Source organism: Camelus ferus, chromosome 19 (assembly GCF_009834535.1).
Source record: "Camelus ferus isolate YT-003-E chromosome 19, BCGSAC_Cfer_1.0, whole genome shotgun sequence".
NCBI classification, from domain to species: domain Eukaryota; kingdom Metazoa; phylum Chordata; class Mammalia; order Artiodactyla; family Camelidae; genus Camelus; species Camelus ferus.
The window spans coordinates 36847913-36861127 of NC_045714.1; the positions used below are offsets into that span (position 1 = coordinate 36847913).

The 13215-nt window shown below is 48.5% G+C and overlaps 1 protein-coding gene across 3 annotated transcripts in view; it reads left to right on the forward strand.

Annotated features, from left to right (window-relative positions):
* CBFA2T2 (CBFA2/RUNX1 partner transcriptional co-repressor 2) overlaps positions 1-7657 on the forward strand; it is a 130773-nt gene extending 123116 nt beyond the window's left edge. For all 3 annotated transcript variants that reach the window (XM_032462117.1, XM_032462118.1, XM_032462119.1), the window contains one exon: positions 2899-7657. In XM_032462117.1, coding sequence (XP_032318008.1) covers positions 2899-3198 — 300 coding nt within the window. In that variant the 3' untranslated portion in view covers positions 3199-7657. The remainder of the gene's footprint in view (positions 1-2898) is intronic.
* The last annotated feature ends 5558 nt before the right edge of the window (positions 7658-13215 follow it).

The following is a 13215-nucleotide window of genomic DNA, read 5'->3' on the forward strand; positions in this document are numbered from 1 at the left end:
AGTCCTTTTGAATGTAATGAAATTTTTCCTTTAACTTTCATTTTGGTTATTTTTCAGCTTTAAGACAAACTTTAAGCCTGGAAACAAGCTTGTTTCTATAAGTAGGTAGATCCCATCTACTGTTTGGGATATTCTTTTGAAGTTATAAAGAACTAAGGGGTTTTTTTTTGTTGGTTTTTTAAATGACAGAAATTTTGTTTTCTCATTCTCTTTAAATGATGTCTTTCAATATAGTAGTGTTAAGCATAGTAATGTGAAGATGAAAATGCCTAAGTATCATATAATTTTTCCACATCACAGAGGATGTAGAAAAATTCCTTACTGTAGCACTCCCACGCTGAATTGTGAGAAAATAGTTCCTTTAACTCTCCCCTTTCCTTCTCTCCTCCTATTTTTTGTGTTATGTGTATTTATTTATCTGTAGCCATCCGTATCAATATCTACGTTTGTCCATATTCACCTACCTTTTGTCTATGTTTATCTTTATGCCTTTCTCCAAAGAAAGAATGTAACATTTTGACTAAGAGCATGAGTTCTGGATCTGGACTGGTTTAAATCCCAGCTCTCCATTTATTGCACTGTGCTTGAAAGGAGCTGGAATTTTAAACAGTGCACAATGTGGCCTGCAAGTGAGGCACACACCAGCATCCATTCCGGCAAACTTTCCTTCCACAACAGGGGAGGGATAGCAGGGCCTAAGCTCTGGGTAAGTTTGTTTTGAACCAAGAGGGCTAGTTTCCCTCCATTTCATCCAGAAAGTTCTGTTTGACATCTAGAGGTATCCCTAGAGTTTTTCATTCATCCTGTGAGAGGTGGTTTGTATAGCAGAAGGAGCCCAGGAGTGGAGATTGGAGATCCTGAGTGCTAGTGCCAGCTGCCCCTCATGCTGGCACCCTTCGTGAGTCAGTCTCCTGTCTCTGTACAGTGGGTGTGTAGCAGCCTCTGTCCTGCTGGCATCTCACTTTTTAGGACCATGTGGTTAGATAACGGTTGTAGAAGCTCAGTGTGCCGTGCAGACGGAAAAGATGTTGTTACATTAACAACATACCTCTGTAAGCTGTGGCAGCTCCTGCTCTTGCAGAACAGCCATCTCCTCTGGAATGCCTCAGGCGGAGGGATGAAGTGAGAGGTCTCAGTTCTGCCACAGGGCACCTTCTCTCCCCAGCCTGGACTTCTTGGCAAATGTAATGGGCTCCCAGTTGATTATAAGATGGTAATCATTTCTCCTTGGGGCCAGGTTTACAGTAAGGTCAGGGGGGTTTGCGATAGTTCCCAGGAAATGTAAAGTGTCCTTTTCACCCTGGTTTCTCTGACCCTAGCCACATTGTTCCTGCATTTCTATGATCTTGCCTCTGTGGGAGGCTGTTTATCTTGTTTTATTGTATCACATTAATCATGAAATAAGTATTTTAAATGTAACCGTAGCCAGGGTGAAAATACCAGTGGTTTAATACTCTGCCTTGGTTTGAGATGTTCTTGCAGGGGAGGAGAGGTTCTCCCGTTCAGCTGCCTATGTTTCCACACCAGCCCCATGAAGGCAACTGAGTTCTTATCCACAAGCAATAATGTTCTGCCAAAGCATTGTTTGCAGTCAGCCTATCAGACTCCAGAGTATGAAATTCTCTGGAATGCAGTTTACTTGAGGATCTATAAAGATCCTAAGAATTACTTCAGCCTGCTATTTTGGTCCTCCAGAGTTGGTGTTGGCAGGGTTGGGGCAGTCCCTAGAGTGTATTTCCTGAGAAATCTGTTGTGTTAGAAGGGAATCTGCAGGCCTTTCTAATGCTCTTTGAAACTAACTTGTACACTGGGTATGGGAGAGGCAGGAGGTCCCGGTTCCAGGCTTTGCATAGCCGCATGATCATTTTATAACCTCAGGCAAGCCCCTGCCTGCTGGTCCTCTGTCCCATCCATACAATGCAAGAGTGGGTTAGGTGACCCCAGGGTCCTTTTCAGAGCTTGTTGTCTGTTGTTTTACACTTGAGCAAGTATCCTGATTTCACTGGGGAACGGGGTCTTTCTTCCCTGAGGGTCAGGCCATGACCTCGTGACTGGCTTCGTCATTCTGCAGAACTTGTGGGGGATGGGGTAGCTGGCTGATTAGGTCCTTCCTGACACCTAAGAAGAAACCCTTGTTTTCCTGATAGCTTCACTTCACCACTGCCGTAAGTGGGTCGTGGAGACCTCAGGCAGAACACTCAGGCATCACTAGTGAAGTCCTCGCAGGAGCCTACAGGGAGGAGAGTGCCACGAGGAGGAGCTGGCAGCTTCCCTCTGGGAGAGGCCCTGGGTTCTGAGGTGTTGCAGGGGGCTCCTGTAAGCAAGCCAGAAGTATTCTCATGGTCCCCAGCCCACCTCCAGGGAGACCCATCGCTGAAAGGAGAATGAGCATTGAGGAAGTAGCACAGCTTCCCACACTCCTGTTCACCCACCCCAGTTCCCTGGCAGGTAACTTTTTTAAAGATGAGGTGTTGTCAGTGAACACAATCAAGATAATTTCTCCACTGGGAAGGGCAAGAAAGACAACATCTGAACACCTGTGTGTCTTGGAATAGATAGCTATGATGAGGCAGCTCTGGGACAGAATTTGGTTTGGTCACTGAGGATTAAAATAGGAGTCACAACATGAGTTTGGTTCCTTCTGCGGGAAGTGGGACTTACGCCTGCCCTGCAGTGATGCTGTGCCCACGTCTTCACAAAACCCTCATCTCTCCATCCCGTCAGCCTGGGTAGTTTTCCTGTAGTACAGGTGAGGGAAACTCAGAAAGCGGATAGCAGTAGAGGCCGGAAAAACATGGGTCTGGGTAGCTCCAAAGCCCACACTCTCCCCTCACTGACAGGTGGTGACAGGCCTGCCCCTCAAGATCCAAGCACCTGACCATTGCTTGTGTCTTGCAGAACTGCTGGAACTGTGGCCGCAAAGCCAGCGAGACCTGCAGTGGCTGCAATATTGCACGATACTGCGGCTCCTTCTGCCAGCATAAGGACTGGGAGCGGCACCACCGACTCTGTGGCCAGAACCTACAGGGCCAGAGCCCCCACGGCCAGAGCCGGCCCCTGCTTCCGGGAGGGAGGGGCTCCTCAGCCCGGTCCGCCGACTGCAGCGTACCAAGCCCAGCCCTGGACAAGACCTCGGCAACCACCTCGCGCTCCTCAACACCTGCCTCTGTGACAGCCATCGACACAAACGGACTCTGAGTCCCAGCCTCACTTCCCCTGATGACCTCACAGCACAACAGAACACTGCATGGAGGCTGGCTGTTTAAACCAGTGCAAGTAGCTGTTGGGTCATCACCAAGGAGTGAAGTAGAGGCAGGAAGACTTCAAGCCCAGCAAACACTGCTCCCCAGCTTCTCCTGTGTGCTTGCCCCAGCTTCCCGTCTGTGTCCTTGGGAGAATTCATGTGCATACAGACAGCTGGCTGGAGCTGCCTCCTCCGTGGCTTCTTGGTTTGTTCCTCTCCCAACTGAAGTTGGCATGGCCAGCCACTTTTGAGTATAGACCACCAGCTCCCCTCCCTGCCTCATGAGGTGACAGACTGTGGAATGTGCCCAGCCAGGCTGGAGGCAGCTCGCCTCATGCACTGTCTCCTACTCCCCATCCTCCGATGGTGGAGGCCTCCCTCTCACAGAGAGTGGCTCCTCTTGCCCCTGAACAGCTCGTTGAGTCCCATTTCCACCCTCAGCAGGTGCCACTGATTGGTCCCAAGGGGACTTGGGCAGGCAAAACGCAGCACTCAGGACTCCTTCCTCAACCCTGCTGTTCAGACTTAGGATTCTCAGAAACCACAGGAAAGAAGTCAACATTTCAGTAAAAGCACCCATAATAAAAAATAAAACTTCTACCAAGCATCACAGATCATTTTGGATAAGATTTCCCAACCTGGCTGGCTATTTTAATTTGGGACCCATTTTTTTTCTCTCTTACTTTATTTTGCTTATGCAGAAAATAGTTTTCGGCGCATGGATTGGTCTGAGGGAGAATGCAATTCAGTTGTGGATAGTCTGTTCTCTCTGAGCATGTTGGCCAAACTAGTATCGTCAAATTATCGAATGGATCATCTTTTGGAAATGCAGAACCTTTTGTCACCGCTTGGCTCTTTGCACAGTCGTCTTTTTCTGTGTCCTTTATTTCAGACCACACATGTCCAGATCACTGTGTGGATCTTCTTCCCGTGGTCTCTGGCACCTCTGAAGCCACAGTTGACCATAGGGTGTGGTGTGGTGTGGCTGCGACTTGCCTCTACAGTCAATGCCTGGTCACTTCTGAACAGCCTTCCTGGACCTGAAAGAATTCTTCAGACTTGTCGTTATATGTCCTCTGTCAGTTTATTATTGGGCATACAGTCTCAGTTTCCCTTCTCCTGTTTTATTGATACCTACCTTCTCTGAGCTAAGAAAAGTTCTGTGAAACGTGACAACCACTTGAGAGCCTGACCAAGTTTTCTTCCTGTCTTCAGGGAGTTTCCAACTGCTTACTTGGCTCTCCATGAAGATGGACATCACCTATACACCGCTCAAAATGTTAGGAAGTGCAGTACATATTCTTCCCTGCTAGTCCGGTTTTGTTGGGAGCCCAGGGTCCCTGACTCTCCCCATCTCTATCTCCAAGCCTCCAGCACCCCTTTTGCTCCAAGGAATTGGTTGGTATAAGTTGGTTGGCCCTGCTCCTTCAGGCCCTTGAGAGCTCAGCTTTAGATGGCCATTTAACATGCATTGACCAGAGTGAATTGAAAGCTGTCAGTAAGGTATCAGCTTAGGTAGCATTGTCCTTAAATATAGGTGTATCTTACTTTAAGAACTTTAAGTTCCTAATTTACCTTACCCAAGGATTTTCTCTCTTAAAAGAAACAAGACACTTTAAAATACCTGGATTTCCATTGCATAAAGTAAGGTATCCCCAAGAGAAAGGATAACAGAATAGTTACTTTATTGTGAAACTCAAGCTGCAGCAGTTGGGGTGTCCTAACAGGAATGAAATCAGTACCCCAGGCAGGAGTTGCCTACATTTCCCTGACATGTGGGATGTGCCGTGAGAGGTCACAGAGCCTATAAATCTGTTGCAGCAAGAGGGTGTCTCGTGGTATCCACTGGGTCTATCCTCAGCTCCCTTTTTCACTGGCAAGTTGGAGGAACACCTAGGCATGTTCTCTAGGTCTTCAGTGGCCACAGGACTAGCCAGAGTGGCTCAGGTTTTTTTCTGGTTGGAATAAAAAGCTAAAACCAACCAATTGCTATTCATCAAGGCTCAATATCAACTTCTGCCGTTAAGGTTTAGGTTTAGTGTGCAGGTCCTAGCTGGCTGTTGTGGGCTGTGGTTCCAGTGACAGCTTGATTTTTAGAGTTTCTGTAATGCTATTCTAAACCGCTTTGCTCATGAGCTACCCAGAAGCCAAGCTGAAAATCTAGGCAGTGTTACACACTGTAGTTCATTTCTCTAAACTTCTGCTGTATTAACTTGGTCAGTTTCACACATAGGTTGCTAGGGCATCTGTCCAAGACTTCCTGTTTAAATCTAAAGAATCCCTTTCTCCAGCTCCCTCTTTTCTAAAATTCACCAGCTCTCTGATTGGGGGAAGGGATACTGTTGTAGGGTGGGGAGGCTGAAGGGGCAGGGGTGAGTCTAGGTTCTCCACTTGGTTTCCTGAGTCGGCTGATACTACTGCAGCTACCAGGTTGAGGGTGCAAATACAAGCTTCCCCCTCTCATCTAGTTAAATTTAGATAATATAATCAGACTGCTTAGAGGACCAACCTTTATAGTCTGAGGGGACAAAAAGGACCTAGTGCTGGTACTAAAGGTATTGTCAGGGCAGTTACAGGCTCTTTGGTGTTATCCTAGAAACCAAAAGCAAATGTGACCTGTACCTGTCCACCTGTCAGAGACCATCTGGAGGGTGAGGCCAGTGCTCAGCACCACCCACTGAGGGACACAGACGAGTGATGGGCCATCATTGTCCTCTGCCCAGTGAGGAATGGTTGCAGGAATCAGAGAAGACCAGAAGTGGCCCACATGGGAGCTGTCTTTAAATGTTCTGAGGGAAGCTTGAGGGCTGGATCCTTGTGTCTTCAATTGTCCTTTGGGGCCCCACTGCCTGCACCAAGCCTGACTCCACCCAACAGTGAAAATACTCAGGTTAATTCCACCTTCTCGGGAGTAGGCAGCCCTCCTCATGAGCTGTGAGCACTCCACTTGGGAGTGTCCTTGCAGCTCCCAGGATGGAACTCGAGCAGATCTGCTCAGACAGTCATGTGACCCTGGGCTCACAGAGTGAGTGGATCTTCTCTTGAACAGTACTGAGTCATGTATGCCTCTCAACGGATCTGAGTCTAACTTGGGGAGACAGGACACATCTCCCCAGGATGGGTCCATGCCTGGCATTGGCTGCAGTGTGGATGACCTTTGCACATCTGGGCCAGTTGGTCCACTAGGAGCTCCTCACTTCTTGGTGTCAACGTGAGCATCTTCACCTTCTAGACAGAAAATCTACACTTTACTTTGTACAGCCTTGTCCCAAAGTTGAATTGATCCCCAGTGCTGTCACCTACTTGCAAAGCGTAGACCTTGTCCTGGGTAGTTCCAGACGATATCTCAGCAAGTGGGTTTGAAGGTTCAGCAGCACAGTTGGAATTGTATGATCATGAGTTCTTCAGGATGAAAGCATCAGTGATGACCAGGTAGCCATTTGTCCTGGAAACTGCAGATGGCATTATTGATTGAATAAATCATTTAAAATAGAACTCAGCTTGGAGGCTTTCTCCAGGCTCCTGGGTCAGTAGACCAAGCCAACTTTCTTAGATTTTTCTTTTTTAATCATTTACAGAGAACTGGGTGGTGGCATGTTTGAACCAAATGTAAGAAAAGCCAAGGGACCTGGACTGTTCCAGCATAGGCCAGGCTGCCAGCTGTCCGGGAGGAGTCCTGCCCGAAGTGGGGCAGGGTACCAGGTGAGCTACTGAATGAGGCCCTTCCAACTCTTGAGTGTCTGTAGTTCTTGTGAAACCAAAACATTGACTACCTGCCTCTTTGCCCACGTGCATTGATGTGCTCAATTCCAAAGATGATGGTGCAGGCGACCTTTTCCATCATGAGCCAGGAGAAGGGTAGGAGGCCTGAGGGGGGACCTTGCATCCCCACTTGGCCCCCACAGCCCCAGAGATGGAGCTTCCCCTGCTACCCTATCTGGTCAGGCCCGCAACTGCCCAGTGTACACTCATTGATGCTTATACCAAATAGGGCATATGCAGCTGGTGGCCGGCAGGGACAGTTGGCAGAGAGGAGCGGCAGTGAGCATTAGGTGAATGGTTGAAAGTGCTGTTTGGCTGTGAGGCCTTCTGTCTACTTTCACAGCTTTCCAAGTTCCTGATGAGGCTACAAAAGCTCCGTCCGTTTAAAAAAAAAAAAGCCAATAATGTAAATAAATCAAAACTAAGCCTCCAAGTGTGGTTTTTGGTTTTTGAACGGGAATGATGAATGTGAAACCACCCACAGGATGCAGTAGAGTCAGTTCCTCTGTGCTTTGTCATTTTACTCTGATAGAAACTTTTGTTACTTAACTCTGCATAACTTATTTAATGTACTGTATAAAGGAACCAAAACTGTTAAATATGTATTTAGTTTGTTCTACTTAAAGTAGTCAATAAAAAGGCTATATTCCTTTTCTGACTCAAGCTGGAATGAGACTGGGAGGGAAGGTCATACACAGGCTTGTGTAACACGTCCTGCCAACAGGCTTCTGCGTCCCCTTGCCTTGTTCCTCGATCTTCGGTGAGAGGGGGCTCCCGTGGTTCTTGCTATGATGTAAGGGCACCCAGGGGAGTGAAAGCAGGAGGTGCTGCTAAGGAGGTGGTTTCTAGCTGCTGGACCTCTGGGAAGCCAGCCTCCAGGGAGGGGCCTGCGGTCAAGTGCCATCAACAGCTTAAGGACACTCCCAACTCCTTGTTAGCTCTTCACCATTAAGAGATCTTTCAGTAAGGAAAATACAACTACAGAAACTTTGAAAAATAGGGTAGTGGATCTGTAGGTACTTTCTTCTAATAAGTATTTCCTTAAACATTTTTAAAATACCTAGACTTGGAAATATTCACTCATGTCCTTTATATACTAAGGTTAAATCGTAAGTTCACTGTTGCCTTCACATTTATTTGCTTAGTGGTTGTGTGATTTAATTGAAGCCATAATTTTCTTAACTCTTCACCTCCTGTTGGGCAGTTTGGATTGCTTTCAAGTTTTCCCTAACATTCTGAAGGTGAGCATCTTCCTTAGCTGATTTACCTCTTTGTGATAATTTTCCAGAGTGGGATTTCAAGAACTGAACATTTTTTGGGTCCTTGAAGACTATGTTCAGACTGATTTCCCTGAAAGCTCACCAGCGTGTGCCTCCAGCAGGACCCGAGTGATACTTTACATGGCTCTGAGGTGGTCTGACCACCTGTGACTCAACAGATTGGTGCAGGCACACTTGGGTGCTCCTGTATATGTAAAATCTTGGGATGTCAGTCCAGTTTCCTAACCAATGACCTGAGGCCTCACTTCCCAAGGCCCTGGCCTCAGCCTCACTCTTGTTACCTGAATACCCATCTCTGGCCTTGGCCCTAGAACTGCTTCTGAGCAGCCTTGCCCGAGAGGCTTGTTGGCACCATCAGCTTCACAGACTGCCAAAGTGCAAAGGGAGGGATTGGTTACTAGACCTCAGGTAGGGAGAAGAACAGCTGCGGCCTTGGTCCTAGAAGGCAGGGTGGGGGCTTAGCTGTATGGCCTTTCATGCAGGTGGTGCCGAGTGCCAGTATTTATCAACAGCTGCGCAACACTGCAGTCCACACAGAGCAACTACAGGATCTCAAGACTGTTAGTCTAGCACAAGAGCTTATTTGGTAGGCGAGTTAGCAATCTGCCTTAGCTCTGGAAAAAAGATCCCAGGGACTTAAGTGATGATACAGTAAAATACTATGTTACATTTGCTATATAAATAAACTGAAAATTTTGCCGTCATCATAAAACACCTGGATGCTGGAAAAATTCTAATGAATGGACTTTTAACTGCATTGCTGAGATCACATGAGAAAGTAGGAAATCCCCAAGGGCCAGAAAGAAAGCTGTAATCACAGGGGTAGTGTAGTTCAGTATAATAGAGGAAAACTGCTGCTTGGAGGCGAAAGAAGTTCCAAGAAGTCAGAGTCTGAGGGATTAACTGCCTCTAGGGGGACTATGACACAAGGCTTTGAGCCTGTACAAAATGGATAAACAAAACCAGGCCCTCTCCATGGAGCCAGGTCACTGGTTTTGGCCTCACTGAAAAGGCAAGCAGGGGAAGTCTACCCGTCTGCAAAGGGAACTGAGCAGAGAACTCCCTGGCCCTGCTGGAAGAAAGAAACACTGACCAGAGACTCTACTCTTATTATATCTGCTCTCTCCTGGGGCTAAGGTTCAGAGTCCCATTATTCCAGAGGTCAAAGAATCCCTTAGGCTGAGGAATTAAGATGACTCTAGGCTTGTATCTCCTGGTGTCTGGCAGAAGAAAAAATGCAAATTCTTTAGAGAAGAATATTAAAATATCAAAAACATCTATCACAATATTACATATCAACCAAGTATAAATTGTCCAAGAAAGTTACGAGTTTATGTCCAAGGAAATGAGCCACTATAAGCAAGTCAACAGGAACAATAAAAAAAAAAAGATTTAGATCCCTGGGACCTCAGGTAGTGTTACCAAATACAGAATATAAAATAACCATGAAACCTCTAAAGGTGGTGCTGGGAAGAAAAAAAAAAGAGCAAAGAGTAGGAGACTAAAAATAACTAGGCAAATACGGAAATAGAATTCTGAAAATTACAAATTGATATAAATCTATTGAACAGCAGATTAGATGAATCAAAATGAGTGAAGCATTACTGTATGAGTCGTCACAGAGAGACAAGGAGATGAAAAATAGAAAAGAGTTGTTCCTTTAGGAAGGTAGGTTGCAAGGAATGAGCCCTTTCAAGTTTTACCAAGGGTGCAGTCAAGAAACCTTACTCCTGTTCTTCAGTATAAAAAGAAATGGCCTGAGATGATGCAATCTTAGAATGAGCAAACATGCATTGATCTAAACTCCTCCTGCCCATCTGTGCTTGTTTCTGATGCTAGAATTTCACAGTGGTGAGTTGAAGTGTATCCCCTCCTCTGCGTCCTCCCTCCCAATAGCATCAGAGAACCAGCAACCACCCACCACGCCCCAGGGCAGTTTCATTGCCTGGTGCTGGGCACCCTCTTGTGGACAGAGCCAAATCTGCTACCTCTGCCGCCTTAATCTACAAACCAGATTCCTATCCAGGGTGCACATCTCAGCAACTTTTGCTTTCCCCTTTGCACCAGCCTTTTCCAAGGCTGCCTATCTGCCCCATGAATTCAATTAATTTTCTCTGGGTGCCTCCTAGGGAGTTCCGGAAATGATCAAGACTCAGCACCCCCACCACCTACCTTCCAAGGGCTGAAAAGCCCACACCAGATCCACCCTCCACCTCGTGCTGTGCTCCTATGGCTTTTCCTTGCTTCCCCATCTGACATCCTGCAGCCCCACAACTTGGGTTGCTCCCTCCTCTGTTGTTATAGCTGCCACTGTCCTCCAGCCATGGGCTGTTTTCTGTTACCAGAGAATGCCCAAGATCTCCCTCAGCAATCTTGACACTTGACACAAGACCTGGCTTTTGGTGCCAGGGGGTAATCCAGCTGTCTAACTCAGCAAGGCACTTGTTTGCTGAGCTTCTGAGTCTTTGTCTGTAAATTGGGGATGCTAGTGGTGCCTACACCACTGGGTTGGGAGGTGTGATGTGATCCCATGAGAGTTGCCCCTCACACAGGGCCTAGCACCCAGGAAGCCCTGTAAAAGAGGTTGCCATCACAACCTGCTTCTCTCTCTCTGCCAATACGTGATGTCCTTGAGGATTCACCTTTGTCCCAGCATCCTGCCTGGAGCCTCGTGTCTTACTGAAGTATTTGTTTTAAGAGTAACTTCTTGAAGGCCCATCAGAGGCTGTGTTAAGGGGACTTGTGTGTTTCTCAGAGCTGGAGGGCAATGGCAGCCACCGAGACTGCTGCTGTCTCTCCAGCACCTGGCCTGGCACTGGGCCAGTCCCCAGGATAGGTTTTGATGTGTGCAGGTGAGTCACCAGCACAGGTGGGAGGAAGGTGAGGGGGCAGGTGCAGGGAGTGGTGAAAGGGTGGGGATGGGGGTAGCAGCTGGCAGAAGGAGCCAAGAATACTCTGCCTGTCCTTGACCGAGGTGCTGTCACCAGCCCCAGACATTTTGCCATCCCCAGCACCTGCCACAGCAGGTGCCTAGTGGTTGCTGAAACAAGCTGAAGAAACACCAAGAGCAGGGCACTGAGGGCAAGGATTGGGAAAGGCAACTCAGAGCTGATGGCTTTGACCTCCTACTTAAAGGCTAAGGAGGCATTTCTGTAGTGGATGGCGCCAGGGGTGGGAGGGAACAAAAGCCAAGGAGGGGGCGGTGACTGAGGTTGCACATAGCCCAGCCCAGCTGAAACGTGTTTTAGGGAGAGGAGGCTGCACATAATGGAAGTGGGGGGTTGATTGCTAAGGGCCTTGAATGCCAAGTCAAGAAATCAAACTTGGTCTTGATGCTAAAGGCAGTGGGGTGCCTCATACTGAAGGATCTTAGCCAGGGAGGTGTGGTCACCATGGCAATGTTTTGTTTTGGGGGGCAGTAATTAAGTTTATTTAACTTTCAATGGAGGTACTGGGGATTGAACCAAGGATCTTGTGCATGCCAAGCATGTGCTCTACCACTAAGCTATACCCTCCCCACCCTCCCGCCATGGCAATGTTTTCAAAACCCTTTATGTCTTTTCCTTTATGAGGAATGGACTGGTAGTGGGTGGTGTGGGGAAGGGAAGCCCAGTGAAGAGGCTGCCACAGTCTTTCAGGCCAGAGATGATGGTGGCCGAGACCTGGGGGCCCAAGGGGATGGCAACATGGAGATGAAGGCAGGCTTGCGAGAGTTAAGTAGACACAATGTAAAGGCCTAGAGACCTCCGTGACCCCACAGCTCCAGCTCAAGAACTTTGTCCTCCCTGTAGCTGTAACTCCAGCCTCCGGTCCACAGTCCAGCTCACACACCCGCCCACAACACTTCCCGTGGCAACTCCCGGCTCCCTATTATCTGCAGGACATCATTCGACTCCTCTCTGGCCTGGTCTCCCTGCTCACCTCTAATCCCTTAGACTCCTCAGTTCTTCCTTCTACTCCCTTTGCAACATTCTCCCTGCCTGTCTGCCCCTCACGTCTGTCTAGAGACCCCTACTCATCTTTCACAGCTCAAACCCAGCATCACCATGTCCAAGAGGCCTTCCCCAATCCTGTAGGGCTGACACTCTCCCCTCCACCTGCAGGACCATCCCCAGCACATCCCTTCAGCAAAGGAGGGTTTGCTATTGTTACTCTTTTGCGGAGGAAAACAGAACAGAAGGAATTCCAACAGGACAAAGCTGGATTATTGCCTCCTGGATGGGATTCTTCTCTAACAAGGACAGACGCTGAAACCCCCTCATGCTACCCAGAGCTGAATGTCTCAGGTGCTGGCAGCACTTCTGAGGCCAGGCCAGCAGAAGCAGCTCTTTCTGTCCCTGCAAGTCTGAACTCCTGCAGGGGTGACTGGGGAGAAACTTCAGGGAAGACCTGCCTGGAGTCCCAAACTAGGATGTCCACCCTGAGCTGGCACCATCTGAGCTGCCTCCTTGGCCATGCCCCAGCGCCTAGCAAGGACCTGGCACCACCAGGGCAGTCAGGCACATGGGTGAAATGTCAGCCCACTAGCCAGCCACCCCTTAAAACCGCTTTTTCAGGATGAAAGGCCTCCCAAGGCCCTGTCACCTCCCTGCTTGGCCCCAGCCGCACTGGGCTTCATTCATTTCAACGAGGCAAGCTCTCCCCCAACTCAGAGCCCAAACCTGTGTCTCTCCTGCCTAAATATCCTGACCCCAGCACCCTCCAGACCAGGTCAGAGGCCATCCCGTGCTCTTTTCATATGTAGCCACCTCTCTCCAATCCCCGAGTACCAAGATAGCTAGAAGGAAGGTCCCCAGTAGCTGGTAAGACCCACTAAGGGGTGGTGACAAGTCCAGCCTGGAAAGGGGTGAGGCAGGCGAGGGAGGTTCTGCCTGGGAACAAGTCGTCTCTCAGGAACCCAGCCCTGCTATCTGGGACTTCGTGAGGGCT